This window comes from Spodoptera frugiperda, chromosome 5 (assembly GCF_023101765.2).
Source record: "Spodoptera frugiperda isolate SF20-4 chromosome 5, AGI-APGP_CSIRO_Sfru_2.0, whole genome shotgun sequence".
Classification (NCBI taxonomy): Eukaryota; Metazoa; Arthropoda; class Insecta; order Lepidoptera; family Noctuidae; genus Spodoptera; species Spodoptera frugiperda.
The window spans coordinates 12,006,399-12,034,246 of NC_064216.1; the positions used below are offsets into that span (position 1 = coordinate 12,006,399).

A 27,848-nucleotide genomic window follows, 5' to 3' on the forward strand; every position below is an offset into this window, starting at 1 on the left:
ATTACTGGGTACCTCTGGGCACTGCACAGGGTAAAAAAGGTTTTTGAAAACGCTAATCATCCTTCATCCGTTGAAAAACATGGGGATAAAACCAATTTGGAACAATAAAAAACATTTTAACAAAATACAATGTTTTATTTTAATAAAATCAACGAGGTTTCGACTTAGTACTAGTTTTTATGCAGCTAACATTGTCCTTCGGTATACAAGTCACAAATTCAGTAGCAAATACAAAGACGGTACAAAATAAACGAAATTCTGGATTTATTCTCAATCATTCCATCGAGCTTATTGCCGAAAAATTCTAGGGAGATATTTAGGGCATTCGAACCTTCAAGTGCCCTAAATATCAACAATACCTAGGTAGGTATTGTTGACCATCCGTCCCTAGCCTAAAAAGGCCTATGAGTCAATTTCCAAAATATTACTAAATTCATCAGCTCTTCGGTTCAAGATTCAAATCCACAACCATTTCGTTTATTAAGTTTCTAACAGACCACGCGACATTTACAACACGATAGCCAGCCTAAATAGTTTACAACGATAAATATTTTCTTCAAGACGTGACAACAAAAATTTTCACTTTTCTACTACTCGCTTCTTTTTATTTCGATGTACTTCAAATAACAATTCCAATAAGTAAAATGTGATCAGTGTGTGTACTGTGAGTCTCACGTAGTAAGGAGTGAACCCCCTGTATAGCCCCAGCACTCCGGTCTCCTGTCTGAACTTGTGGTACACCTCTCGATGGGATTCGTTACTCGATACCTGGTACCTACAATAGACATCCTAGCTTTACTGAGGGAAAATTGTTTGTGTGTGGATTCATTGAAATAATAGTTTGGTTAAATCAAATTAGACCATGAAACAGAGCGCTTAGTGCGAGTTTGGCGCTCTAATTGAGGGGCTCCAATGAACCAACCAATCGAAGCGCCGAATGCGCTCTCGTTTCAATCCGTTAAACATAATACAAACTCGTACTAAGCCAACAACAAATCGAAACAAGCTGAAACAATGTTATAATAATTCCAAACAAGCTGAAAATTGGTATGAATATAATAACTTTACTAAACAGTAGCAGGAAGTCCACTTCTTTCCTAAAGGCTTATAAGATTCTGTTAAAAGAATTGACGCTCTTACCTCGTCTTGAAGGTATCCAACGGTAATGTCAATATAGCAGTGACCAGACTTGCCAACATCGACGTATACAGGTGGAGTAGGAAACCATGGGCTCGCTTTTTCTCTACTAAAAAATTTCGTGCCTGCAAGGGATTTGAAGACTTCGTGACTTTACTATAAGTATAATTTCAAATAACAACGTTTGTTTATTTCATAGCTATAAAAAGAATATCCAAAATTCAAAGTTAATAAACCTTTTTTTCGAGGGGGGATAATCATACAAAGATTTCTCCCGCTGTCTGTGATTCAGCGGTCCAGGGTCGATTTAGGGTCCAGATGTTAATGAACAGGCGAGAGGGAGTGTCAGACTGTAACTGACTAAACCCCGTTCTTACTCCTGCTTTGAGCCGGAGCCCCGGTAACTCCTTAGATCGTCCGCAGCTCCGGGCATCAGCCCTGTTGGACCCCATCTGTGGTGGTTTGATGGCTAAAGTGAACTGACCTGGGCGTACGTTCCAATTTGTGCTACACTGATGACGACTGATCGAGACATTGTGAGGAGGGTGCCGCGCCAGAATGTGTTGAATCCCTCCGACTTCCATATCCTGGAGAAAATAGAAACAGAAAAGCATTTTTTATTACAAGGTTAGGAATAAAACTTAACTAACATTCAAATTCATATACACATGATATCCAGACCCAAAACAACAATTTATGTATCACACAATTAGTGCGGGCTCAGCCAACAATGGCATAGTTGCCACTGGACCCTTCGAAAACCTTTGGTTTTATATTCTAAATACAGAACTTCATCACAGTGTTCCCTTCTCAAATTGTATACACTTATACACTGTACATTCTATGCTTACTTGACAAATGCATCCACAGGTCCCTTGTATCGTCTGAAGGGATCCACTGGGCCGTCTGCCATCATGCGGACGAGGACTATCTCCGAGGGACAGCCCACGAACGCACCCAGAACTCCAGCATACATGCCTATGGCCAGTTTCTCCGGAAAATTCGGGGCACGATTATATTTCCTGTACAAATAAATATGTCATCATCAGTATGGAATAAACATTAAAAAATTCTCCACCAGAGACGTGCTATGCTAGGTTGATATGGATGTGTTTGGCTTCCATCAATAATTTTTTAGCTTAGCACTGGTGGAAACGGATTCAGCTAAGCTATGTTTTTTATACGGAAAGATGCATGCTATGGATGCGTGTTTTGTACATAGTATCAGTGGAAACCGTAGCTTAGTATCAGGCACGGACAGATCTTGGACTTTACGTTACCAAACAGTAAAATTAGGGATTATGCTAAAAGTTCCAAGTACACTGACCTCTTCTGATGTTCGTACATGTAGTAATAGGCGCCGAGTCTGGTAGCAGTGTACGTGGTTTGGCGCAGTATGCTGGCGGTCAGCCCGGTGTAGGGGGCGCGGATCCCCTCGCAGCGCAGCATGTTGCGCAACAAGCTGATGCCCCACACCTCCGGGTACATCTGCAGGCGCACCTTGAACACGTCCAGAGGGTGCAGCAACATTGATGCTATTACACTGTAAAGAAAACACATGTTGGAATTAATACTTACAAACTACATGTTTGCTGAAAAGCCTTGTGATGAAATTGAAAATGATTAATTAATTTAGATGAAAAAAGTACTATCCTAATTCTATAGTACCTGATTAAGTTTTTTTAATATTGAAGATTTAGATTGAAATTAACTTTAAAAATTAAAATATATTATTTAGTGATACACCTTAAAATCTACTCATTCATAAGATAAGCACAAATTATATCTAGGTAAAGATGAGGTCTCACGATTTACTACATTTTATAGGATAACGTGACGTATCGACCTCCCGGCGCCTAAACTTAACTCCATTTAATCTAAGTATTGGAACCATATATGACAAAATAAAAAAAAAACGTGTTTAATATTTTTTTTTATCTAACTGACGGACTACGAGTTTCAATTTCCATGTCGATAGGATTTCCATTTCCATTAACATGGCAGTAGATAGGATAGAATAGAATAGGAAGATACATCTTTAGGAGACAGATCAGGTAAATGCAACAAGGTACCAAAGCTGGACACACCCTGAGAAGCTGCCAAGCAGCACCTTAATGTGTTGTGGCACTTTCCTGTCGTGGCGGTGCTCATGGTGTTCCCCATGTTTGTGAGTCATTGTCACTTTACTTTATTATATCCACATTTAATTTAATTTACGTTAATTTTTACACAACCAAAGATTTTGTAACATGACAGATTGTAATGGCTGACAATTTTTTACTTCTGTCAGGTGAAGAAAGAAGGTAAACAAACTCGTTGAAAGCAGTATTTTCAAAAAAGGTTTTTCGTGTCGCTAGGAAACTATTTTCAGAATTTGTCTTTTGACATGCTCATGGTTAATGATCAATAGTTATTCCGCTTTCCACCTACAGATTTGCTAGTGAATCGTTACGTAAGCAAATACAGTACCCTCAGTACGGGTTTTCTTTATGTTTAAAGTAATCGAAACGAGAGCGCGTTGATTGGTTGGTTTATTCGAGCCGGCCAATCAGAACGCCGAACGCGCTCTCTCTTTAAACGTAAAGCAAACTCATACTTGGGTACTGTACTGGGTTGTAAAGCCTAGTTTTCTTTTAAGACAGTAAATTACCGAGAAAAATAAGGAATATAGTACTTACGCTGTAGTAACGGCAGTATTAAACGGCCAGTTTGAGGGGGGCAGGTTAAAGGTAGGCATGTTAAATAAGAAGCCGTTCAAAGCAGAGTAGAGGTGGGAACGGATGTCTTTGGCCAAATTTAATATCAGTTTTCTGTCTCTTATTCGCCGCCTCTCATGCAAGTAATCCAGCACCTGGAAGAGGTCAATCTTTAGAATATGATGACAATGATGATGGCTTGGTTTTCTATTTTCCTCCTAAACTCACATACACGGTAGCCATATAAAATAATATTTAAAATTGAGAAATTATAGGCCGTCGCGTGTTTGACAATCGAACAACGAACTAAACTACTAAAAGCCGAGGTGACAGAAAGAGTGCTAGAGCGATCTAAAATCGATTCAAGTGTCAGAGAGCCCCCTTCACAATCTTCCCAATCGCCGATTCCCGTCAACTCTTATATTCCTAACTCCCAAAAAGCGGGCAACGCACTTGTAATTGCTTGCCATCAGGTGATCCGTCGTCTGCTCGGTTACCAGCTTACATCATAAAAATAAGATTTCATTGCTGAACATAGGTACCATGAGTTTGCCAGAGTACCCAAGCCACGTCCCGGCGGTGATTGGTCGGGAATTTTGGGTACCCGATACAAATTGCCATTTTATTTGTAACAAATTGTTCATAGGTAGACTTACCGCAGTCGAGTTTTCGAGGCGAATAGCCTGCATGACAATGGGGCGTCCAGTTAGCAGGTACTTCTTATGGTACAAAGGAATCAGCCCTTTAGAGCTACAGTTCCTTAGAAAAATACTACTCATGATTAGTTTATAGATTTACAAGTGTCAGCACAGCATCAATAGCCTTTGAGGGACCACTGTTTAGCAAAGCCTCTTCTCGCGCGGAGAAGGTTTGAGCATTTATCACCACGCTTGCTTGATGCGGGTTGGCGATTTCAAACTTGTAGTTAGAAATTATAAGCCTAGGTTTGGTCACGATGTTTCCCTTCACCGTTTGTTAGTGTGGTCTAAATAAACTTAAGAAGTACCTAAGTATGTATAACTCGGGATGCCACATGGGTACGTGGCAGCTTTCGAATCCGTAACCGCATTAAAGAAAGTTTAAGATGAAGAAATAATCCAAAACAAATGGATAAGATAAATATTCTGTTTGTCAAATCCCTAATCCTATCTCTCTAACCACAAAGTGCCGGCAACGTATATATATTACCTAATAAGGCCCAATTACCCCCTTCCCAATTTTCGCAAACCCCGATTCCCCAATTACCTTTAAATTCCTTACCCCCAAAAGACCGGCAACGGTCTGGTGTTTCGGGTATTTATGGGCGGCGGCTATTGCTTACCATCAGGTGGAAAAAAGAGATATATATTTATATGAAGACATCAACGTACTTTCGGTGCCTCTCGTAAAGGCAATAAAAGACACCCCATCGTAAAGTTCGATATACTCTTTTCCGGAACTTAGTGGCCGTCATCATTTCATAGGGAGTAGAACAATCCTTGCTTTTCACCATCACCCTGAACATCTCTGCGCACCATGTATCAGGGTAGCGATACCTCAGTTGGATCACGTCCAGAGGAATGAGAAGCGTCGTTGATATTATACTGAAATTATATTATTGTGATGCAAAAATAGTATTAGTTGCTTTAGGGTGTTTTTCTACCAGAGATGTGCTTTGTAGCTATGCTACGAAGATGTAATAATTGTTTCCATTGATACTAAGCTATGTAGTATAGTAAAGAAGACATCCGTAGTACGCAGGTTTCCATATAAAAAACACAGTGCAATACTAGGTACATTATGGCATCTCCTCTTTATACTTGCTTCATGAAGATACATAATATGCAAGGAGACATTAATAAATGTTTCCTATCTTATGTAGTAAAGAAAGAATCGAAAGCAATACTTAATAAGCAATAAGCTTAGTAATAAGCATAGATTATATTACTGTACTAGGCAATATGTATGTACCTACTGCAAACATCTCTATGCTGGTCCTACAGGGTCCATATTGTATAAGTTACCACCTGTATATCATATGGAGTGCAAATATAAAGAATTGAGTAATATCCTCACCGTGATAAACTTCCAAGTATGACCTGCCGGTGGATTGGCATATAATTATTCTTGTTCATCTTTCCAATTTCATCCATTGTTGATTCAAGTTAAAGTTTAATGTTGTATTTTATAAATTAGTAACTCCGGCCCGTTGTATCATCATCAGTACAAAGCATATTATTATAGAAATTTTTTGTCCAAAATACTTTACTAGGATTTTTTACTTACTTTTTACTTTAGTGTGTCATTGGTTTTTGTTTGATTGACGTTTTATAGAAGATTGTCAAGAACGAAGTAGTTGACATTTGTATGTAATTATTCTAAAAACATTTGGTAAAAAGGTTCTCAATCAATCAATCCTTCTGTTATTAAGAAGGGTTTCTCCTTTTCCATTCAGGGTTGTGTTAGGAAAGTAAGGGAAGGTTCATATCTAAACGAACATTATCAGTCACGCAACACCAGAACAGACAAATATGTAGAAAACCACTTGACCGTTCACACTCATCCGATAATACGTTTGTGCGACCAATGATTCGCTCGACGTATTTTGTGTCAGACCACCTGAACCGGCAAACTTAGCCGCAAATATTATTTTCTCACCTTTTAAACCTTCTCTGGACTTCAACCAATAATTCAAAATTTGTTAAATCGGTCCAGCTGTTCTCGAGTTTTGAATAGTAATTGATTTTATTTAGGTATTACCTTCTCTAGATGTTGTTACGTTCTTCCGAACAACTTGACCGATTTCAATGCATGTTATACCATGTATTATAGGTACAGGTTGGTTCTTCACATAAATTGATAATTAAAATGAAACAAATAAATTGTAAACAATGTTCTTTATTTAATTAATCTATAACAACATTGCCTCTCCAATTAAATTAGTCACGAAACAAGAGCGTATATAAAAATATATAATATGTATACAATCGTAACACATGTATATCACACTGTATCTTTCTTTATAACTACATACATGTCGCTATTCGCTATGGTAAGCGTCCACACGCCCGCATCGTACGCATCGTACGCACCGCACGCATTCCGTATGACGTCATCAGTACGCATCGCGTGTAGGCATTGCCAATGATGCGGTCCGTACGATGCGGATCAGTGGACGCTATAAGTTTCTATACAAGATAAACTAAAATTCGTTGCGTGCGATGCGTACGATGCGGGCTTGTGGTCGCTTACCTTAAAGAGATTGTTTTAAGACTATTCTTAATATAAAAAAGTAGTTACTTCGTGGTATTCCTTTCTTTAAACTATGTTTGAAAGATATTTTACAAAATTAAAGTGTATTATAAAATTTTTTCTATAAGTAAGTGCCAAATTAAACAAACAAATTTAAATAATAACTAAATTTTAATCTCGTTTCCATTTTCTAAATTGTAAGTCCTTTAGAAAAGATTTAGCTTCGACATAATTGTGTATTTATGGCATAAACATTAATATTATCAAATTAAACATTCATTATCTCAAATGACCATACAATAAACACTTTTGTAGCATGTAAATAATTTGTACGCTTACATTAAATATACATAATAGTAAGGAACAGATATTGCATTTTTCGAAAACTCAATAAAAAAAACATACATCAAAAATATTTTGTACTTAAAACTAAATATTGCAATGTAAAAGTTAAAAACGAATTGAATTCTTATTTTGAACTTAATTTTATAAATGGTAAAGCTGGATTTCCTGTGATCATACATTATGAGTGTGAGGCGTTGGTGTAGCATTAGATTATATTGATCAATAAAATAGTAACACCATATTGCTTTCTATTTGGAAAACGTGAATTGATTGGCCAATATTTTTTTGACAGCTAAGCTGATTGATTTAAACTTTACAACTAAGTAAAGTTTGGAAAATGTTACTATTTTCGCATTTGTAATCAACACAACAGGAAATCCAACTAAATATGGTTGTAACAAAACAATATGCACATAAATAAATAAATACATTTAACCCTTCAATGTGTAAATGGAATATATTCGACACCATTTTATGACTTACTGCCGTACTCAGAGACATTTAATGATTACTTAAACTATTACTTAGTAACGAATTGCTAAGGACTGGGTCAAGTAACTATTAAATGACTCTGAGTACGGCGGTTAATGTTACATTTCATGCAACTTTTTATTAACGATTAGGTACATTTTAAATTGGTAACAAGCATCATTTGTTATTTACTTATGCCCCATCTATGGTGCGTTGTTTTATAGGAACGTGATATACCTATTTATCCATTTTTCATTTACTAAGATTGATCCTATTTTTTGCACCCTCAGAATGAAAGTCACCGAATCTAAAAACTGCAAGTTGTAGGAAATGAGCCAGAAAGTCTCAGTAAATTATAGTATTGAATACATTTTAGTATCTCTTCCGTATTCCACGATACCATTGATTTTTACTAGATTTATGGATTAGTTCTTTGGTTATATTATAACGCCAGTTTATGATAAAATCGAATGTTACAGAAATTAAATCAATTTCACCCTAAGGGTGCGTTTTGTAGCTCTTCTTAGACAAATGACACAAACGCTTGTCGACTCGAAGTGACAGTAAAGTCAATAAGTTTTGACATAACACGTTGTCATACATATCCTATGCCAACGTCAGTATAATACATAATTTTTTGCTATTCCTTACGTCACAACTTGGTGATATTTCATTGCTTTTTATAGCACATAATGTTTATTAGTTTCTGATAATACTTATTTCATGTGTAGAAATAAGAGAATTGACGAGAGATTGCGTTAATACGTAATACGTTAGTCAGTAAGCTGTACTATTTAATAGGGCCTTTTTCTTTTAATTATCCAATGACTTTTTTGAGTGGGAGTGTCAGGCTCATACTGACTAAAAACAACCCCGTTCTTACTCCAGTTTTTGGAGCCGGAGCCCCGGCAACCCCGCTAAATAGTCTGCAACGCCGGATTTATTAGGGCGTTGGTCACAAAGTACTTATAAGTACTACAATTTATCTGTACTCATATCGATGGGGAAATTCGATCAAATCCCAATTTATAGGATTACAGATTAGACAAGTGGATATTGTTAAGATTATACTGAAATGTCATTATACGGCCACAGATAAGATAGGCACTCAATGTGATGTAGTAATCCAACTTCTATAGCTATAAACTATGTCAAGTCAGTTAATAAAAAAGAAGATTTATTTTGCTGAATTTTTGCCACTAAAGTGGTCAAGAAACCAAGAGAGGATGGTTAGTGGGTGCGATTTGGTACTTTTAATTTATAGAAATAAATCTTAGTTAGACTTTGTTTTACGCCTAACCAGATCGAAACGTTATTGGTTGATGCATTGAAGCTGGCCAATCAGAGCGCCGAACGTGGTATCGTTATGAGCAAAAACGTTATAAAACAAACTCGTACTCCTTTGAAGATCGTCTAGACTCCATGGCCAGTAACATCTATTGTTACCAAGTCACTAACATGTTTACGTTACATAAATAGATCGGTCCCCAATGTAGAAACGTTCAATCACGAACGTGTACACAAATTAATTTGATTCTCACGTCTGAAGTGTACAATAGGCGACAAAACGATCAAATATCAGAACGAAATAATATTTACTAATAGTAGGTACCTACGCAAACATTACGAAAGTATGTCTTTTCATAAATATTTAAGAATTAAAAAGGAAACTCTAATATAAATGTGCGTGTGCGTTTAAAAAGTTATTGTATGAAATAAATGCAAAAGTTAATTTCTAGTGACATAATTTTGATACGGTCTCTACCTTTAATATAAGTTTACTTTACGTTCAAATTAATCGAAACGAGTTCAGCGCTCTGATTCGCCTTCTCAAATAAACCAACCAATCAGAGGTCCGAACGCGCTCCTGCTCCGATTACTTTAAACGTAAAGCATATTCATACTAAGGAGACTGTACAGTGTACATAGTTGTGACGTCATTGTTTGTGATGTTAGGCAAGGAACAAGTTATCAATACAAGTTATTAGCACATTGATAGTAACGAACCCATTTACTTTATCAGTTAACCGCAATACATAACACCACGAACTTTTCGAATTTCAATCACTACATAGTATAAAACAAAGTCGCTTTCTCTGTCCCTATGTCCCTTTGTATGCTTAAATATTTAAAACTACGCAACGGATTTTTATGTGTTTGTTTTTTAATAGATAGAGTGATTCAAGAGGAGGTTTTTTATGTATAATACATTCATAAAATATCACCACTGCACCCATGCAAAGTTGGGGCGGGTCGCTAGTTATGTTATAAGTGACATGTAATATTAGTTATAATCAAAATTAGCAAAATCTAGTCAATATTGAGTCAAGGGTGTTGAACCCGAGACCTTTTGCTCAGTAGTAGCGCTGGTAATCATTAGATCAACAAAACAGTAAACAAATAAATAGCCGTAGAAAAAATATTACATTTGAAATATGTCATCATGATCTATTTATTCTATTCGATTTAAAATCGAATACAATAATCGATTGCTTTTATAAATAATCAAAAACTTAAATCGAGTATTGATGTCGAAAATATTTTATAACAAAAATATCATGATTTAACATCGTCACGTCTGCTTGTTACACAACAATCAACCTTATAGCAATGGTATAAAGGAGATTATTCATTAACAATTACTGCGGTCGAGTATAATATAAGCATTTACAATTGAATTCTCAAACGACATTAAATATTTTTCAAAAGGAAAATAACCTCAGAGAATTAACTAAAAATCACGGTTTACTCACATATATAAATTGAGAAAAGCTCTATTCATTTCGAGTCACAGAGGGACTTTTCATCACGAGCGACCCAAAACTAATAAAGCCCCATTAATTTACGTGAGTAAACCGTGATTTTTAGTTAATTTAGTATGTTTCACGATAGTTATTATAAAAAGGTATTTTTACTTAATACCGTTTGAGTATCCAACCATTAGGTAAGCACTTGTCCACTATCCATTGCTTAATTCCCAGATAACAGATATCAGAGCAAACATTTACATTCACTTAGAACAACGTATTATTTCAATACATATTTACACCATTACACTGTATATGTATAGTATATACAACGATTGTTAAACATATATTATGTAAAATAAAATTTATCTTTTATACAAAAATACATAATTACAAAAAAGAAATCTATGCAATGGACATGACATAATTGTTTATAATTTTGTATAATTTATTTGCGTTGTATCAGTTTTTGTTTTCTTTAGAAACTCGATTTCTTTTGGTAAGGTATAATATTTATATAATATATAGTCTTTTGGTATTTAAAGTTGGGGAATAATCGTATTTAATTACTTATCTAAACGATTTTTTTTAGGTTTAAATCATCCAATGTCTTCTCCCGCCTTGGGTGAGGCGAGAGGGAGTTTTAGACACTTACTGACTAAAAACCACCCCATACCTACTCCTGCTTCGACTCAGAGTATAGTAGTATTGTATGTACACTACTAGGTGAACGGATTTAGTGGTGACCATGTTATGCTATGATCACCACTGTTTTACCACCACTAATTTAAAACCATTATAAATATCAATTCATCTCTCGTGACATCAAATACCAAAATACAGTACCTTTCCTAAATAAAATAGAGTAAAGACATCAATTATGACATATCTCACAAATAAATTATTCAAATATATTGTATGCTTACCTTTAACACTTGTTTTTTTCTTATTCTAAATTATACTTATGTCATCCTGAAGTACGCTGCGTTGAACTGCTCAAGGAATATGAATGTGAGGACCGTGTGAGGGCCGAGACGCGCGTAGTATGGGAGGAATCCCTTCCAGAGGGATAGTACGCCTTCATTCTTGAGGAGGGAGGTCACTACTCCTAGCTGGCTTTGGCCTTTAGCCGCGTTTTGTATTCTGGAATAGTTAAATTAGAATATTAGTTGTTATTGTATGAAATACTGAGGTAAATATAACATTGCTCCTAGTAATCCCTAAATGGGTATGTGGCGATATACAGTAGAACTCCAATTATCCGAACTCCGACTATCCGAATCGCCGATTATCCGAATCACAAAAATTGTCCAAAAAAGTCTAAGTGCGCTATTATTCTCCCCCCCCCCGCGAAGCCAGTGTTTGCGCGTCAAGTCTTGACTTGACTTGTCTTAACTTGCCGTTGTGCCTACACTGACTTCCCCCGACAATTTAAGTCAATAAAAAAATAGTGCAATATCAAAACATAGCTTTGTATTCTCTTCAATGGCAATTATTTTTTAAAACTCCGTTTATCCGACTATTTGATTATCCGAATGGGCCCCGGTCCCCATTAATTCGGATAATTGGAGTTCTACTGTATGACGTGACAGTGACAGAAATCGCACATAGACGATCAACGTTCAAATACGGATGACGTCTTAAATCCTTCGCACATATGAAGTTTACATGCGAAATAAACATCGATAGAAAATCTCAATGTAACAATAGTTGGGCAGAAAGCCCGCCAGGCATGTCACCTTGCCTGGTATGATCCTGCTTCTTGAATTTTACTGACTATAGCTATGCAAAGGTGGAATTACAAATGAGATACACATATTTTTTATAATTGATTGAATGTAATGTAATAGGGGTTATAATAATATTCATAACCTTGTACAGTAATTCGTAACATTAGACTTACACATAAAACATATTAGTTCTTATTTCAATGGTCAACGGATGCATTTAAGACCTTATGACGACAAAAGAGACCGTTTCAAGATAAAATATCGCATTTTTACTAATGATGAAATAAACCATTCACAGAGTAAACGCGACAGTTTCATCATTCACCTAAATAAACATGTTTGTTTGTGTAAAGGTATGTCTGAAACTGCTCTCGTTGTATCCCGACTGTTTATACCTCTGACGTAAGCGGCGTGAAGGTTATTAATTTAACTCGTGACGTCACAGTTACGCGACATTGACCCGTTGGGAAATAAACCTTTATTTTTACTCTCAGCGGAGAGATTATGTAAATTATTTAATGTCCCGTTATTATGTGCTTCTGAAATATGACTAGGCTATTGTTGCATTGCAAACGTGAGGTATTTTTTTTTCTTTAAAACGATGTCCCACATTAGAATTTTCTCCTGCAGCTCGTACATAGTCACATAAACTGCTTTTTCAAGGGTTTCGCATAAACCTTAGAGGCTATATTCGTACTACGATCCCTGATTGAAGGAGTGTTTGGCTTCCTCCACATTCCAATTCGATTGGAACGCTCAGAACACTCGTGGCCTTTTTAGTCTAAACCTGCCAGTCAAAACCTAAAATCTTGAAAAATAAGAGTCAATAAAGATCTTACCTCGTCTTGATGATGTCCACCGGCATGGACGCGATGGTGGTGATGAGACCAGACACCATGGACGCGCAGAAATGTAGCGTGATACCGTCAGGTACGTAGCCAACGAACATCTCACGCGCCTGGTGGAAACAAGCGAAACGTTATTTTTTTTAAACATTGCCCCACATTAGGATTTCCTCCTGTGTCGTGGGTGCGTTTACAAACATACAAGTTCACATGCACATGACACCCAGACCCGAAACAACAATTTGTGGATCACACAAAGAGTTGCTCCGGTGCAGTTGCACAGCCACCGCACCAACCGTGCAGTCACGTGGTATGTGCATATCTCTTGAACGACTACACTAAATTGGATAGTTATGTAAGAAAGCAAATTAAAGACTAGTAGTAAGTAAGTATTCTATATAATTTTAAACATGACATTTACCGCCGTATTCAATCATTTAATGGTTATTTAACCCAGTCATTAGCAATTGTTTTTGGTACAAAATAATGACTAAGGAATAGTTTGAGTAATCATTGAATGTCTCTGAGTACGGCTATATGACTGGTACACTAATAAAATGAGAGTATGTGGCATAGTGAGAATGACAGAACAAGTCACGATTGACATGACCGGGTCAATGCCCTTACCAACAAGATCGGTAACGAACTAATAACTCATCTAGTGGTGCTGATTGCTTACCATCAGGTGATGTTTGTCACCTATCCCATAAAGAATCTTCTAGCACCTTTGGACAAGGTCGCATACAGGAAAGTTTCTCTCCATTGCAATAAAATCTCTAAGACCTTGAGATAAGGTCACTGAGTTAGACATACCTGTGAGTACGTGCTGAGCTGAGCTGCGTTGACCACCATGGCTCGTCCCACGGTGGGTGTGGCGCCGCGCCATAGCTTCAGAACACCTTCTTCTCTCACTATCCTGTTGGTAACCATGCCATTAATATTCTGCAAGAGTAACCATAGATTCTCTTGCTCGTTCTTCTCCTTAGGAGTTAACGCTTTGGAATGAGATGAATAGCTTTCACTAGGAGACTGCTAAACCGGTTTTATTGGTTTTTCAGGTTCCCAAGAAGGTGATAGGTTAGTGAAGTGTTATATACCAAAATCGATTATCCCAGCAAACCTCTTTTCGCGACCCGGTAATCGAACCCGAAACCCCATATCCAGTTAGTCGCACCTTGCGACCACTCGTACCAACGAGGCCCAGTCATTTAATCCGACAAAATTCATTGGAATTCTATTTCCATGCATACATTTGATCAACATGGTTTCATCATAATAATCTGTTCAGTATTACAGCATGATAGAATTGACATTTACAAGGCCATTAGAGATAAGGTCCTAGACAGACCTGACAACATTACGGCTACTTCGGTGTTTTTTAAACAAGATATTAGGCATGCTACAGATAATATCATAGTTCGTTTTGTAACACGTAATCGTCATTTGATTGTCATATGAGTGATCTCCATAATCTATAGTAGTGACAGTGTAATATACCTAAATGGAATATCCCATTTTTTAACTAAAATTGTATTGGACTGTGCATTGAGTCAACATGGACTTTAGCATCACAATCTGGCTACTATAACAGCATGATAGAATTGACATTTACAAGGCCATTAGAGATAAGGTGTAACAGACTGACAATTATCTCTTACTTTATTTTTTAAACAAGATATTAGGCATGCACAGATAATATCATAGTTATTTTTGTAACACGTAATCGTATTTGTTGTATAAGTACATAATCTTGTTGACGCTAATATCTAATATCCATTTTTTAACTAAAATTGTTTAGACTGCTTGTGAATTGGACTTTAGCTCACAATTGACAATTTACATGGTAGCAGTAGGCGATATTAGAAAATTATCTTCATTTTTGTCGGCCCATTTTCGACAACAGCGCCATCTACAAAGAAAATTCTTTAAGTAACACGATCTGACTTACCTGATGAGGGCATCGGCAACATTTTTGTAGTTCCTTCGCTGTTCTACTGGCAGTCTACCATCAGCTGTCATACGGATGAGGGCCACTTCAGCAGGAGTGCCGACGAAGGCACCGACTGAACCTGCTGCTACTCCGAGCAGGGTCTTTGTGCCGAAGCCTGGTGCTGCACCGGCATTTTTCCTGTAAATGTACTGGATATTACTATGAAGATCTCATGGAATTAAGAGAGTGGATGGAGAGAGTATTATAATAATTCCCGTAGGTACTTACAGTTGAAGTGTAGTAGGGAAGATTTATGAGTTAGATATAGAAATAGACTGAGTTAAGGGGTCTGACACTCCTTCTCACCTCACGCAAGATGGGAGAAGTCATTGAATGATTTTCCCCCCTCAAAAAAACGGGGTAAACGATAGTAAGTGATCTACGCTGCTCATGGACACCACTAACACTAAAGAAGTTAAACGGTGTTGTCTGGTTTATGTAACCATGTCAAAAAACTTAACCTTCTTTAACCTTCGACTTCCTTAACCTATCAGCTCAGATGTTGCAGTTTACTTTATCACAAAACGCAGATAAGGAGATAGCCCAGACATTTCTGGCAAATGCACTTTGGTCCAAGAAAATGAAGATTACTGATATAGCGATACGACAGTAAACTGTGGAAATGTTCACATAAACACGGTAATTTGTGGACTTAATGAATCATTGTACGGAATTACGGATGTAGCATATCAAGCTACCCTAGTCAACAGTTTATGGGACAGACATTCATCTTTATCGTAAAGTGATAAGGTTGAAAATCTATTACACTGCTTGGTGCAGATAGTTTCCTTACGTAAGTTCTATGAACCTATCACTTATATGTGGTAGCCTAGATAAATAGCGCATGTTAACGACTTCTTTTGAAAACGTGCCAATTTTCTACTAATTCCGATGACGTCACAGTTCACGTTCATGGCAATAACAACCCTGATTTTTATCGATGTTTTATCGTATAACTTACATTGCCTTAATAAGATCTATGATGAGAGAGAGACCAGTGCCGGTGTAAGGGCCACTGATACCCCGGGCGAAAATATTGTGGCGCCCACTTGAGGGAAGCAATATTAAGTGTTAGTTGTTTTGCTGATCCCAAGTAAAATTATATTAAGAATTTCATCTTTCCTTATGCACAGAGCGTAGAGCACAGTTCTGAGGGTTTGCACCAGGAGAGGCAAGAGACTCCAACTTCAGACCTTGGCGCCCCCCAGAATTTGTCGCCCTGGGCCATCGCCCCATCACGCCCCTCTAACGCCGGCACTGAGAGAGACCTATGATGATTTAACTTAAACTTTTTAAATAAGCAATTTGTGACATAACTATTAGGAGAGAATAGTAAGTTTCATTTTTGTTTGTTTCAATAAAGGATCTCTTATTTAGATTTTTTTACGACGGGATACTTATAAAATGGCAGGCGACACCTTTTAAAGTATATCATAAGACTACACCTCCTTTAAACTACAGGAATCAAGTGTCCAAGACAACGGTATCCAATCGCCCTTGAGACAGCTGGGCTAACTAAGATGAAAATATCATATTATTAAGTATTTTTAGACCAGATCATCGGATCATCCATCAAAATAATGACGCGATAGTAGGTGCTGCAAAGCCACGATAGATAGTAAAAAAAACATTGGAAAAATAGGAAATGCTATTTTTCCAATGTTTTTTTTACAAAAATAGGAAATACTAACCATCTTCGACGATTATGAAAAAGCTGTGCTATTTGATTCTGGTCCTTCACGAATAACAATCTATTAAGTAGCTCTAGACTAATTGTATACAAATAGACAATTAATGTAAAAAGGGTACGATGGGGCTGACATATCTATGATAAAAGCCCCTAAATAAATTTGGATTAAAAAAAAAAAAATAGGAAATACTAACAAACAAACAATTTTCTTGCAGAGCGTTTTTTGCATCAGGTGGGCAAGGAATTCCAATACTGACGTAGATGCACGTGCTCCGTATTCCGAAGATTGAAGGTGACATTTGTTTTGAATTTTACACTTTTCATAATGATTTAGAGCGTTTCATACATTTTCAATAGACGACTAAGTGAATCCATTTTTCAAAATTGATTCAATTAGTTATCTCTGAAAGAAGGTATCACACTAGCTTCTGTTTACGTGTTATTCCGGACCTTAATCTACCTCTGTTCCAAATCATCATCTGAAAATCATGCAATGACTTCTCTCACCTAGGGTGAGGCGGAAGGGAGTGTCAAAATTTTACTGACAAAAAACCACCCCGTTCCTTTTCCTGGTTTGAGCCGGAGCCCCGGTAACCTGTTACGTTGTCCGCAGCTCCGGATTATCCCCATCCCTTCAGCCATAATTGCGTAACAAATATACAAACAAACACACACAATTTCCCATTTGTAATATTAGTAAGTTACACAAATTGTTATATATTCTTCTTGGCCTTGTGTCGTGTTGGGGGTCGATGCTATTTAAGTTATTCTTTTCACTGTTAGATAAATAATGATAATGAGAAGCAAGATTCGTATCAGCTTCAGCCGTGAACTGTGATCTCGCCATTCAAAACGTTTTCTTCCATATCGCCTTACATTCAACAATCCTTACATTTGCATGCTATAATACGTATTGTTCAGTGTTCAATTGTTGACTTTTAACATCGGGTTCGATGGAAATTGCTTTCGAACATTTGAGAACAACTATACCCTTAGTAAGAATAGCTTTTGCCCGCGACTTCGTTCGCGTGGAATAGTGACTTCCGGCAAATTTTTGGTTTTAACCACATAGTTCCCGATCTCGCGGAATCTCTTCAAAAATGAGATGTAGAAGATATTCCAGGGAACTCTTCAAAAATCAACATAATGAGCTCTGCGTTTGAATTTAACAGATGTATACTCACTTAGGGCATTGAAAAAAATAGTTTAAAAACGGACTTAAACTAAAGAAATATTATAATCTTTCCGTTCGGAAAGATTATAACATTATATTAAGATGAAAACTAACTTAAAACTAAAGAAAGCTACGAATTACGAATTTATAACAATTAAAAAAGAAATTATATTACAACCTATCCTCTAATAGGCTTGGTTATTATAGCATAGAGTCTATGCTATAATAACCAAGCTTAAACTAAATAATTTAAAAGAAACGACTTAAATCTAATCTATCTAATTAATTAATGAATTAGACTTACAATTTTATTAAAAAAACTAACTACAGTAACTACTAATAATCGATATCAAACTAAACCTACGTTAAATAATTTAACCAGAAAACCAGGAAAACCCAACAAATAAACTTATTAATTGACAAATACAACGAAACCAATTTATTTAGAATATACGAAACAGCAGGACCACTACAGACAAATAATCATACGACTGATAATACACTTCTTCTACGATAGTACCGAAGCGCTCGGCCGATACCCAACCAAATGAATGTAACGAAACCATAGCGCGATCTATTTCGATCCCAACGCCATCTATCGAGGATAAAGACAACTTGGATTATTTATTTATACTCTTAGTACTATTGTAAGTCTAATTCTAAACTATATCTGTACCAAATTTCAACCAAATCCGTCAAATAGTTGCGGAGATTAATGGTATAAGCATAGAATGTTCGACGTGATTCTTTAATTTGACATAACTTTTTTATTTATGAACTGATTGACATGAAACAAACACTAAATGTAAATTTAAGCATCCCACAATATATTCGTGAAAACCGCATCCAACTCGGATCAGCCGTTTCTGAGATTAGCGCGCACAGACGAACAGACAAACAGACAAACAGACAAACAGACAAACAGACAAAAAAAAAGTTAATTACATTTTTGGGTTCGACATCGACATAACAATAACCCCTGCTATTTTTTTTATTTTTATTTTCAATGTACAGACAGCACTTTTCTACGATTTTATTATATGTATAGATTTACTTTATACCCTTAGTAAGAATTTACTTTACGTTGATCGAAAACGAAACGAGAACGCGTTCGACGCTCTGATTGGCCATGGCGAATAGATCAACCAATCAGAGCGCCGCCGAACGCGCTCTCGTTTCGATTTCGTTAAACGTAATACTGGTTTTTTGTACATGCATACTTTATTTATTTATCTTTTAAATTTGATTCAAACTTTGAAGTTAAGCTAGAAGGTATAAAACTTCGTTAGCTCCAGTCATGCTTATGACTATCCAACGGAAATTGGAATGCAGTAGCTAGGTCAGTCGTAAATAATTTGTACGCGAATTTCTGGCAAGAAACAATTAGCTGCAATGCGCAAAAATACTGCTGCATTTATGAAATGAATTTCTTTCTCATGTATGACTATGAAACAGAAATATTTAAAGATTACGTTATTGTGTATAATGAAATATGTGTGTTTCTACCTCAATCCATAGTTTTCCCGGGTGTGGTAAGACCCGACAAAAGACATTTGATAGAGATCGGGCAGCAAATCTCTAATAAACCCGAACTTTTTAAACCGCGATCTTTAACCAGACTACCAAACGTGGAGACTACTGTGACAAATCTCTAGTAAGAAGCCCTTCATCTAGCTGTGGACTACTTGCTTTGCTCGACTCGGTACCTAAGTCAATTTCGAGTCTTTACTCAGAAATGCGCTTGTAATCGAGTAACTAGGTAGTACAACATTACATAAAGTATCATTATTCACAATAAAAGGTTAAAGACCTTTGATTACATAATTAGGTACCGACTTAACTATTGCAGCTCTCTTATCGAATTCACGAGCGAAGTGCAACAGTAACTGGATCTGAGACATTTTAACTGTATCACACGAAACGTAAACGAGTTAATTCTTATCGTTATCGTCAGCTTATTGTTTTCTGACGAAGTCGTCATTAATTAATGAAGTAGTAGATAGGTAATAAGTGTCGTGTGAATGTGGCGATAGCATGGTAGAAAACATCTATTTATTTAAAGCTCAAGAGTGTGTTTGTTTGAACGCGTTAATCTACGCAACTACTGGACCAATTTGAAAAAAGAAAATTGTGTTGGATAGTCCATTTATCGAGGAATGTTATAGGCTATAAAACATCATGCGACGATCAAAAGGAGCCTAGCACAACGGGTAAAACGGCGGGGAAGTAGCTTGTTTGTCATAAGAGCCGACTAAGCGACAGCATTAGGAGACCTGGCAGCATTCTCTGATAAACCTGAACCTTTTAAAAAGCGATCTCCAACTTGCCTCTCTATATAACAAATTATTCTTCTTTTGTAGAAGAAGTCTATGAGAAAGCAACACTTATTGATGCGGTCATGAGTTCTTGGCCATATTTAAATATAGTTAATTTGATTTTCATAAAATACCACTGGCCATACGATTTACATATTATATTCATAGCTATTATAAGGTCTTTAGTAGAAACATTTTAGTTTAGCAAAACTTTTCTCAAGGATACATAGACTGCATTAGAAAGGCTATGTAGGTACCTAATATGCCTTTTATTTGTTTTAGTAATGAGCCTATTCATACCTTTAAATTATATCATCAATTATTCAGTTCAAAAATATTATAAGTAATATCGACATAAAGATTGAGATTATCGGTAATTTTTTTACAATGATTATGATTAAGTCTTTGACTGCCAATTGAAAAATGTTGAAGGCAAATCCTCCGCTAACGTCGGCCACCGGTGACACCCGTGGCGGTTAAAGTGTTACTGCCGCACTCAGAGACATTTAATGATTACTTAAACTATTCCTTAGTAACAATTTTGTATCGGAAACAATTGCTAAGGACTGGGTTAATTAACCATTAAATGACTCTGAGTAAAATCCCCTGTCCCTTCGTTTCCTGAAAAACCCCCCTTCCTTTCAGTGATAATGTACGTCTCCTTGGCCGGTGGGCTGGAGAAAGGTTTATCAGATATTGTCATACCGATATAGAACGGTATGCTGGCGTGGCTAATTAACTCACTTTAAAATATGTAGTGTACAAGATTTCAGTCGAAATTGCAGCCTTGCTCTTGACCTTGAAGCGGTTTCTAAACACTAATAAAGAATAATAAGGTACTTGTAATAGAGTTCATTTATCAACGTCGAGCCTTTAGAAATCAGTAGCTAATTATTATTTATTATTGGTTATTTTTTTAAGGTTACATATTTACCTACATTCTCTAATGCTTGTATAAACATAACGATTGCCTAGCGTACTTTTTCATGAGAAGCGAGAAGGTTACATAAGGAGAGAGACTGCCTCGCTGGTCGAGTGCATGAGTCACATGTGCGACTGCCGGGCAAGGGGGCTCGGGTTCGATTCCCGGGTCGGGCGAAGTATTACTGGGCTTTTTTCGGTTTTTCCAAAATTTCTCGGTGGTAGCACGGAGTCTGGAAATGTGCCCGATTAATGGCAATAGGCTCACCACCTATTACATGGGACTTACAACATAATATTGTGAAATGTGGGTGTACATTGTACTGGCATTACGTGCCATAATGCGCACCTCTGCCTACCCCTTCGGGGATTAAAGGCGTGACGCTATATTTATATATCTAAGAGATTGTTTTAAAAAATTGTTTTTATAAGAACAATAAGAAAAAATAAGATCTATAAGAACAAGCTAACCACTACCACACACCACCACGGAATTAAGCTTTACTAGGCCTGAGTAGGCTGCGTGACATCGCCGCGTCTGCGCACGCTACTCATGATGAAGAGCCCCTCTGTGACTCGAAATTAGTAGAGCTTTACTCCATATAATATTTACGTGAGTAAACCGTGTTTTTTAGTTAATTTAGTACGTTTGACGATAGTTATTACAAAAACAGGCTACTTTCTATCCCACTGGCTGGTAATTACATAAATATGTTACGATTATGAGACTTATGGAATAAGGGTGAGCCTATTGCCATATACCGGGTACCACCGGGCACAAACAAGTCAAAGTTTTGCCTGTAAACAGCAGAATTACGGCAGGATATTGAGTATAGGTATTATAACTATGTTTATTTTGCGTGTATTTATGCAATGCACATAAATTAATTATTATCGAGCACAATGCACCGCCCGCTGCGAGTGTGGGGTCGACAGGTCACTTAGTGTGCCTGTAACTAAGCTGCTGTTTATAAATAAACTAACGAACCATATATAGGCACTAACTACATAGGTCTTGTTTCTAAGACCTAGATTAGATAGTGAACATATGCCTAGATACTAGATATTTGCTACATTGTCTGCAAATCAATTTCAATTACGACCAATCGATGTGAATACTCGATTTGTGCCAGCGACTTCGTCTGTTTTATAGGATGAAATAGTCTTGTGTGCAGACTGTGTAAAAGAGTATAATCCATGCATTATTACACATTTCACATGCTTAAAGTTTATTATATTGATAAAATAGCGACCCGCTCCAGCTTCGCATGGGTGCAATGGAGATATATATGCATGTATTATACATATAAACCTTTTTTTTTAAGGGGGGAAAATCATTTGAGCCAGAACCCCGGTAAACCCGCTAGGTAGTTGGCAGCTCCGGATCAGGCATCAGCTCTAGTGGGCCACATCTGAGGTGTATGTATCTACGAACTTTAAATAGTACTGGGATGGGCAGAAACTTAGTTACAGGAGAAACAACAGCCATCATTAAACAACGCGTTTTATTCCTCGAAAGGTTATTTAAGACTTATACCCATTTTGAAGTAACAATGGAATGAGCTGTCACTTGTGGTATTTCCGAACCGATACTTATAAACCACAACAAGTGTTTTTCTTTTATGAAACATGGTAAATGAGTGTACATCTTTTTAGAATGCTAGTAACATACTTTTTTTAAGGGGAGAAAATCATCCAATATTTATTTCATTACCTAACTGATGCACTAAATAGATTTTAAAGTTTCCTTCCCCTTCATCATACCTTTTTTTATTTTTTCATCCCTATTGTATAATTTTTTTATTTACATAGAATATCTAAAGTATGCAAAACAGTACTCACTCTTTGTATGAGTCAAAAAGGTAGTTGTAGACTCCAAGACGAGTGGTTGTGTATGTGGCCTGTCTCAACAAGCCTGCTGAAAGTCCAGTGTATAGGGCCACAAAGCCTTCTCGGGCCACAATCTCTCCAGCAACAGCAAAAGAGGTCCGGCTACCACCACTCAATTGCATCCGAGTTTTGATCAAGTCCAGAGGCTGAACGACACATGTCGCTGCCATACTGAAAAAAAAAACAAATATATAGCTTTTATGCATTATCTATTTAATAACTAAAATAGTTAGTTTTGAAAGGAATGCCTAGTATATACAAATATATTAATGATAAGGATCCAACAAATAGGGTCCAAAGTCCTTGTAGTTAAGTAAAATTTCATCTTTTAGTGATAAAAATATCTCAGTTTATAAAATTAATTAATACTGGTAGCAACAATACTGTAACTGGTCAATTTCAAATAAGTACTTGTGTTCATACTTGATCTATTTTATGGAGCATTTTAATAGTTTTCCAGCTTGTTTGTGAGGTACTTGAATGTATTTTTTTAAATCTTACAATACAATTGAAACCAAACATCGTTGGCGTTCATAAAAATAATACGAAGCCTGATAAGAAATTAATGAGAAACTCAATGATATCTGCAAACTTGTACCTCTAGCTTATTACATAATCACCACGGGGCTATCAATATCCATTCAATTATGAACCTAAAGATCTTAATTAAAACTTTAATTTGTTAGAGTAACATTTAGCACACAGTTGTTAACGGGGACAAGGTTTAATATTGCTAAACAACACTCTAATATGACACATTGTCATCCAATAACTTAGATAGTAAAAACAAAACACGATAGCCTTTCTCTATAACCATGTTAATGACATTGATCTTATTCAAAGGACGTGTTTGTAATCTTAAAATAAATTCAAGATTTGTACCCGGCAAGGCCGCCGAAAGCGAATTTGAGCGCGTTCGGTACGTAGCGCTCCTTTGGAGGAGCTACAGCTGCGGGGGATTGCGCCATATTCACTCTTTTACACTTTTAACACACAGTTTATACACACTCTCAGTAGCACTTAAAGTGGCCTTAAAAATTATAAGAGAGATTTTTTAAAACGTGTGATGTGCACCACACAGTACTTTCCAGCTGAATTTGACACTTAACTACTGTAGACACCTACAGTGCTGTGTTTGACAGTGCGTCAACTTGACATCTCAGTGACATTCAGACATTGACAGATTGAAGTTGTCAAAAGAACTGTCAATGTCATTTTACTTTTATCCCGATATGAGGCTTTTAAGTTAAATCAAGAGTGGAGAGATTATTTAGCTCGGTTTTTTATTATAACCAGTCTTTTCACTTCAACTGTATCCATCGAATGTTTCTTTTCATTTAACTCATAATATTAAAATAGCAGATCGCTGCAGGTTAGTTGAATATTGGGGGAGGCCCATTTACAGCAGTAGGCGTCTTGTGGCTGATATGATGATAGCACAGCCTCTGGTCATATTTATTTCACTAACATTGTGACATGATACATAGAACTATAGTACTAAAACTTGAAAACGGTTGGACCGATTCAGTAAATTTTGGTTTTTTAACTATTTGTGAAAGTCCAGGGAAGGTTATTCGATGAGAATAAATAAAATAAAACTATGCCTTTGAAGCGCTACAGTCTGCCGGGTCAGCTAGTCTTAAATAAAATATTATTAAAAATCAACTTATTTATTCATTAATAATGTCATTTTTAACACATACAAAATGAAATTAGGCCAGTTACCAAATCAAAAATAAAATCTTGCTCTATTGATTGAATCAAATTCTTTCATAGATGAATAGAAATTCTACTAAAAAAGGGGCAAGCTCTAGAAAGAATTGCGAACTATCGTATCTTTTTAATAAATCATTAGGAACAGCCTAATCTCATCGCACATTACACTTACATTAAAAGAAGTCTAAGAAAATATGCTTTATGTACTTGTTTCCTGACCAGTTCCCTTAGTATGAGTTTGCTTTACGTTCAACGAAAACGAAACGAGATTGGTTGGTTCATTTGCGCCGGCCAATCAGAACTCCGTTATACTAAGGGCACAGATAAGCTAGCTCTCTTTAAAATGACCTAACCATTATGAAAGTATTTCGTTCAAACAAAGACTTAAGTTATATTTTATCACATTTTGTAAGTAACATTAATACTTAGTTGCAATTATTTCACTTTTACACAATATTCAGACTTCTGTATCTTGATGTGCGTTTTTGTACTGCTCACCCCAATATTCGGGTTCTTTTTGAAACGCCTGAAATGTAAAAAAAAAATATAGTTCAATTATGTGATCCTCACTTGCATAGTTACATTACATTTTCAGAAAGTAAGACATTACAACTTCATATTAAGTTAAAACTAAAAATGTAATGTATTGTTAGTGTAGCATGGTTTTCCGCAAAGTAACGCCTGATTCTATTCTATGTATTCATATTATGTTTTTATTTTATTTCTTCTGTAAATTCTGTTATTTTTAAATACTTATTATTAGGCTATTGATGCCAGAACATATCTATAAAACAACTATTAGTTTGTTAGTTAGGTTAAAACTCAAAAACAGTTGAAATGAGCTCTACAGTTGTAGAGCTCATTTAGGTTTCGAAATTCCAGGAAAAATATAGAAGTGGTTGTTTTACAGTTACATTAAAAACATAAACTTTACCTCCGCCATTTTGCCTAGAAGAAATGGTTTCGGTACTTCTTCAACAGCACGCGCGCCCCATTGGAAGACATTCCGAGCAAGGTCATCCTCGCCTTCCTGTAAACATTTAAAAGAAAAAATTAAATAAGAATTCAGACTGCCTCGTTTGTCAAGTGCGAATTAGAAGTAAGCAGTATGTGATTTTATTGTAACTTTCGTGAGACATACTAAATTAATTATTATGTTATCGGCTTACTCACGTAATGTTTTGACGAGGAACTCGACTAGTTTCAAGCCATGCTAGAGGCTCATATTCATGAGCAGCATTACGCGACACACGACGCGGCAATTGTCGTAGTATTCAATAGCAGTGCGACAATCGCCGCGTCGTGTGTCGCGTAATGGCTCATCCCCTATTACATGGAACTTATAACACAAATGGTAAAAAGTGGTTGTATATTGTACAGTGGCTTTTCTTGGACTTAATATTGAACACATTTTAGGGTTTGTGTCTGACGTCACTTATATTTATTGGTCATGTAACACTACAATATACAAATGTATAGAAAAACTCTTGACCGTTCACACTCCAAATGATATGTTATGATACGCTCAACATACTTTACATCTGATATGAACTGACTCCTCTGGTGCTGTGGGTGTAAAAAAGTTAGAAATGTTACCTTCGTATACTGTAAGTACATTTGCCGAGTAAATGTATGGGTCAGTAGTTTCCTAACTGTTTGGTCATTCTCATTCTCCATTAGGCCCGCTTCAGTTAGGAATTTCCACATTTCATCTACAAAAAAAAAAATGAATTTTATTAACGAAAACCAACATACCCCTTTCGAACCGAGTTAAAATGATTGTGAGTTTCCATCAAAAAGATAAACCTTTTGAATATTTTTTTCCAGGATATCCTTTTTAGTCCTGGTTGGAAAGGGATACAAAATATTAATTTTGTGTGCAAAGTATAAGAACCTTCTTTGATTGGAGCTCCCGTCATAAAGATGTGCATGAGTGCAGCAATCAGTACAGTTCTGTGTTGGACATCTGTGACAGGCGACGGCAGGGATTCACATTCTTCTGTTAGCACTACTATGTATGGCACACCACTTTGGGCATCCACTTGAACTAATTTGTAGCCATAAACCTGGAAAAACATGTTAATAGAGCAGTCAGATTTAGTTCCAAATTAAAATTTTTAAGATGTTGTTGTCTACATGAACTTCGAAGGACTAAATGAGTTGAAAAATGTAGTTTTAATTTTTACATAAATTTTTTAGGTACTTATTCCTGTCATGAAGTACAACACTTTGGACAATTCACAACTTACCCGTTTCAATATCTTGTTAGCCTCAATTAAAACACTGTTTACTTGATTGGGAGAAGTTTGACATGTTGCATTAAGATGTTTAGAAACTTCACTTCTTTTGATCGGTATTTTACTGCCTTCTCGACAAATAATGTACCGAACACATTCCTTGATCGCATCTTCAAGTGCTGATACATCAACTTCTGCATTAGATTGCCTGTTGCGCCTTTGACTCATTGTAAACTTGTTAAAATGTTAAGTTCTCGCAGAAATTCTACTATTTTGAGTATTTTGTACTGATAACTGATAATATATTTCGTTTTCGTGTGTTTGACATTTGATTTTGACAGTCTAATAATGTTGACAGTTGACATCGGACAGGCTATCATTAAGGCGGAAATACATTATAGTGGCATGGTGAGTCGTCGCGTGCTACTAATTCGTGGGTTAAGAACTAGAGTAGCGTAAGGGCAAAATGACAACTTCTCAGGAGAGCCGAAAAACAACTCAAATTTACCTACCGTCAACTTGTAGGTCTTTTATGGCAAAATCTATAGTATCTGTATATCTGGTTTTTACTTAAAATAAAGCTTTATTTATTGGCTACAGAATACTGTAAATTTATGGTAAAAAAACGGTTAAATTTAAAAAAAATATATATATTTTTCTAAAACTGGTTGACATACGTCATAATAACGGACTGCATTACTTTAATTATTTAG

At 36.3% G+C, this 27,848-nt stretch overlaps 3 protein-coding genes across 4 annotated transcripts; all 3 read right to left on the minus strand.

Moving 5' to 3' along the window:
* Window positions 1–114: 114 nt before the first annotated feature.
* Window positions 115–6,147, minus strand: LOC118271643 (mitochondrial 2-oxoglutarate/malate carrier protein). Of its 2 annotated transcripts, none has more exons than XM_035587753.2 (9): window positions 5,889–6,147; window positions 5,204–5,416; window positions 4,490–4,592; window positions 3,816–3,988; window positions 2,465–2,680; window positions 1,989–2,159; window positions 1,622–1,724; window positions 1,141–1,262; window positions 115–775 (listed from the first exon to the last, which is right to left on the minus strand). In XM_035587753.2, exons 1-9 carry the CDS (start codon window positions 5,963–5,965, stop codon window positions 580–582), a joined length of 1,374 nt encoding a protein of 457 aa, XP_035443646.2. In that variant the 5' UTR covers window positions 5,966–6,147; the 3' UTR covers window positions 115–579. The 2 variants fall into 2 exon arrangements, with proteins under 2 accessions (XP_035443646.2, XP_035443644.2); XM_035587751.2 differs by having other exon boundaries at window positions 4,490–4,604.
* Window positions 6,148–11,345: 5,198 nt separating this feature from the next.
* On the minus strand, window positions 11,346–24,304 carry LOC118271793 (mitochondrial 2-oxoglutarate/malate carrier protein). Its single transcript, XM_050693838.1, has 6 exons — window positions 24,065–24,304; window positions 23,135–23,353; window positions 15,151–15,330; window positions 14,016–14,118; window positions 13,197–13,315; window positions 11,346–11,770 (listed from the first exon to the last, which is right to left on the minus strand). The coding sequence occupies exons 1-6, from the start codon at window positions 24,148–24,150 to the stop codon at window positions 11,590–11,592; spliced, it is 888 nt and encodes a 295-aa protein (XP_050549795.1). The 5' UTR covers window positions 24,151–24,304; the 3' UTR covers window positions 11,346–11,589.
* Window positions 24,305–24,844: 540 nt separating this feature from the next.
* On the minus strand, window positions 24,845–27,463 carry LOC118271790 (non-structural maintenance of chromosomes element 3 homolog). Its single transcript, XM_035588002.2, has 5 exons — window positions 27,148–27,463; window positions 26,793–26,964; window positions 26,495–26,610; window positions 25,833–25,928; window positions 24,845–25,424 (listed from the first exon to the last, which is right to left on the minus strand). Exons 1-5 carry the CDS (start codon window positions 27,361–27,363, stop codon window positions 25,356–25,358), a joined length of 669 nt encoding a protein of 222 aa, XP_035443895.2. The 5' UTR covers window positions 27,364–27,463; the 3' UTR covers window positions 24,845–25,355.
* Between the last annotated feature and the right edge of the window lie 385 nt (window positions 27,464–27,848).

Excerpts from the sequence above, each read along its gene's own strand:
- LOC118271643 (XM_035587751.2), bottom strand. The coding sequence starts at position 5,965 with ATGGATGAAATTGGAAAGATGAACAAGAATAATTATATGCCAATCCAC. Across the intron at positions 2,681-3,815 it reads AATACTGCCGTTACTACAGC|TGTAATAGCATCAATGTTGC; the intron begins GTAAGTACTATA and ends TTTTCTTTACAG. Across the intron at positions 1,263-1,621 it reads AAATTGGAACGTACGCCCAG|GCACGAAATTTTTTAGTAGA; the intron begins GTCAGTTCACTT and ends AATCCCTTGCAG.
- LOC118271793 (XM_050693838.1), bottom strand. The coding sequence starts at position 24,150 with ATGGCGCAATCCCCCGCAGCTGTAGCTCCTCCAAAGGAGCGCTACGTA. Across the intron at positions 15,331-23,134 it reads CTTTTTGACTCATACAAAGA|GAAAAATGCCGGTGCAGCAC; the intron begins GTGAGTACTGTT and ends GTACATTTACAG. Across the intron at positions 14,119-15,150 it reads GTTGCCGATGCCCTCATCAG|GATAGTGAGAGAAGAAGGTG; the intron begins GTAAGTCAGATC and ends GGTTACCAACAG.
- LOC118271790 (XM_035588002.2), bottom strand. The coding sequence starts at position 27,363 with ATGAGTCAAAGGCGCAACAGGCAATCTAATGCAGAAGTTGATGTATCA. Across the intron at positions 26,965-27,147 it reads CTAACAAGATATTGAAACGG|GTTTATGGCTACAAATTAGT; the intron begins GTAAGTTGTGAA and ends ATGTTTTTCCAG. Across the intron at positions 25,929-26,494 it reads TGTACTTACAGTATACGAAG|GAAGGCGAGGATGACCTTGC; the intron begins GTAACATTTCTA and ends AAATGTTTACAG.